The sequence below is a fragment of the Emiliania huxleyi genome (genome assembly GCF_000372725.1).
Source record: "Emiliania huxleyi CCMP1516 chromosome Unknown EMIHUscaffold_202, whole genome shotgun sequence".
Taxonomy (NCBI): Eukaryota; Haptophyta; order Isochrysidales; family Noelaerhabdaceae; genus Emiliania; species Emiliania huxleyi.
In genome coordinates, this window is record NW_005200580.1 from 92,053 (window position 1) to 94,571 (window position 2,519).

At 68.0% G+C, this 2,519-nt stretch overlaps 1 protein-coding gene across 1 annotated transcript in view; it reads right to left on the bottom strand.

The window, feature by feature from the left end:
• Nucleotides 1-1,835: 1,835 nt before the first annotated feature.
• Nucleotides 1,836-2,519, bottom strand: part of EMIHUDRAFT_314765 (hypothetical protein) — a gene marked incomplete at both ends in the record, with an annotated part of 820 nt that continues 136 nt past the window's right edge. The window contains 3 exons of the mRNA XM_005781390.1: nt 1,836-1,952; nt 2,113-2,206; nt 2,305-2,333. Coding sequence (XP_005781447.1) covers nt 1,836-1,952; nt 2,113-2,206; nt 2,305-2,333 — 240 coding nt within the window. The remainder of the gene's footprint in view (nt 1,953-2,112; nt 2,207-2,304; nt 2,334-2,519) is intronic.

Below are 2,519 nucleotides of genomic sequence, written 5' to 3' on the forward strand. Positions count from 1 at the left end.
CCGGCGGAGATCTTGACCTCGTTGGCGGCACTTGTGAGAGGGAAGCCGCCTTCCTCGCGTGGGCATGCCGTTGTATAGGCGGCGGACTGGCGCTTCGGCGGGGGCGGCGAGGGGGCGGGCGGCGGCGTCGGGGGCGGCGGCGTCGGGGGCGGCGGCGACGGGGGCGGTGAGGCTGGCGGCGGCGGAGGTGGAGGCGGAGGCGGAGGTGGAGGCGGAGGCGAGGCGGGCGGCGGAGGCGGAGGCGAGGCGGGCGGCGAGGGGGCCCGCCCCGCGCGGTCGAGCGCGGCGACGCGGATACAGGCGCGGCTGCGCAGGACGCGATCTCGGCTAGATCTCGGCCAGATTTTGGCCAGATCTCGGCGAGATCTCGGCTGGATCTCGGCCGGGTTTCGGCTGGGATCTCGGCCTGATCTCGGCTGGATTGCGGCTGGATCGCGGACGCAGGCGCAGCTGCGCGGGCAGCGCGCTCGCGAGCTAGCGGCTGCGGAGACGGAGGTGGCGGAGCTCGAGTGTGATTGCTGTGGGGTGTGAACGGCGTCTCTTCACAGCGGCGGCTGTGAACAGGTGGCGGAGCTCGAGCGTGGCTCCGCCGCCCTCGAGTTGCAGCTACACTTCCTCCGTGACCTGCTGCGTTGCGGCGAGATTTCTTTTTTTCGAAGGGCCTAGGCGGGGTGTTCCTGTTGTAGGCGACCAAGCGCAGCAGATCGCTTGCCGCGTCACCGCTGACGGCCGCGAGAGTGACGACAGCGACCGCCAGTACGAGCCCTTCCGAGGCTCGATGGCGCGCCACTCCTCTCGGCTCTCCACCGGCTCGTCCACCGCGGACTTGCCGGCGGCGGAGGCGTCGACCTGACCGCTCACACGCGCCGCGCACACAGTCGCCAGAGTGGCGTGTCTTGCTTTGGTGGTGGGGCGGCCGGGCCGGGGCGTGTCGGTTGTCGAGGAGGCGGTGCGGAGCTGGAGGCGAGGCGCCGTAGAGAGAGCGGAGAGGTTGTGTTTCGGGCGTTCGTGCCGCGGGTGGCGGAGTGGGCTGATTGAGAAAACATGTGCCGCCACAGAGCGCCCCCCAGCGGCAGCGACTCGCACACCTCTCTGTGGGCAGGTCGGTCTTGCTCTTGGGACGGGGGGGGCACGCGATGTCGCGATCGCGATCGCGGATCGGCCCCCGATTCTCGATGGACCGGACGATGCACTCGATCTGGCAGAGAGCTCCTTGGTTCGCACATCGCAGGCGCGGGCGACACACACACGCTATATACTCCTCTATCGTCTATCGAGGCCGCCGACGCCCACACGCGCGACAGGCTGCTGCGCGGGCGACCCCCGACCCCCTGTGACGGCAAACCCCGCACAAAGTGACCCTTTGTAGGTGTGGTTCCGAAACCAGGCTGGTTCCTGGTACCTGGTTGTTTCTTTTGAGAAACGTCGCCTATTTTTAATTTTTACCCACCCACGCCCGTACGCGCGTCAGACGCGCGTATCTTAGCTAAGGTACGCGGCCACGCGCGTCAACAGAATAGCCACCTCCACGCGGGGGGGCGCGCATCGGGCTCATCGGGCGGCCCGATACGTGTCATTCCGGAGGCTGGTACTCGCCGACCGTCCCCGCATACGCCACCGCCGCCTCCACCGCCGTGTCGAAACTGCCGATGTAGACCTGCCGTTCGTTCACCCTGTGCTCCGCCTGGAAGCGGCCCCCTCGCTCGTACACGCCCTTGTACCCGGTGTTGTTGCTGGAGAGGTGCAGCTCCGTGCCGGCGCGTATCTTAGCCAAGACGGGCGCGGCTACACGTGAAGACGCGTGTAGCCGTAGGACTTGGTCATCGACGTGAGTGTCAGTGCATCCTTGCGGGCGAGACAGAGGCGGAGGACGGTGGTGGCGGGTGGGAAGGCGCGGTCAAATTGCCGAGGCGATGCCGTTGTTCTCTCTGTCGCCGATTCTGAAACCAGACCTGCGGAGGCAGCGCGTGCGGCGGGAGGTGAGAGACTGGGCACGCCGTGCTGCGTGCCCCCCCCCCCCCCTCCGCCGACGCAGAGACAGTCCGAGTGCATGGCCCCGGCGGAGAGCGGCGGGGCAGGTGCGGCCGCCGCCTGGATCTGTCGCGCCGACACGTTGAGGTAGGCGGCGAGGCTCTTGCGCAAATGCGAGTCGGGACACGTTCGCATCGCGTAGACGGCCTCGAGCACGGCGCGCTGGTCGAGGGTCCTGCGGGGCACCACCGAGAAAGCGGTCAACTCAATGCGGGCCTCTGTGTCGCCCGTGCTTGGGCACCCCAAAAGCGGGCGAAGCGGGCGGCGACCCACAGCTGCAGCCGCCGCGTCGCCCCCTCGTCCTAGGTAAGGTAAGGTACGCTTCTCCACACACGCAAGGTGGTGGGGGGGGGGGGGGGGGGGGGGGGGGGGGGCCCCCCCCCTCCCCCTTTTTATGGCCCTCCCCCTTTCGGGGGCCCTTTATCTCTCTTTTTTTTGGGGGGAGCCCCTAAGGGTTAAACAATTTTTCCCTAAGGCTTTTTCCAAAA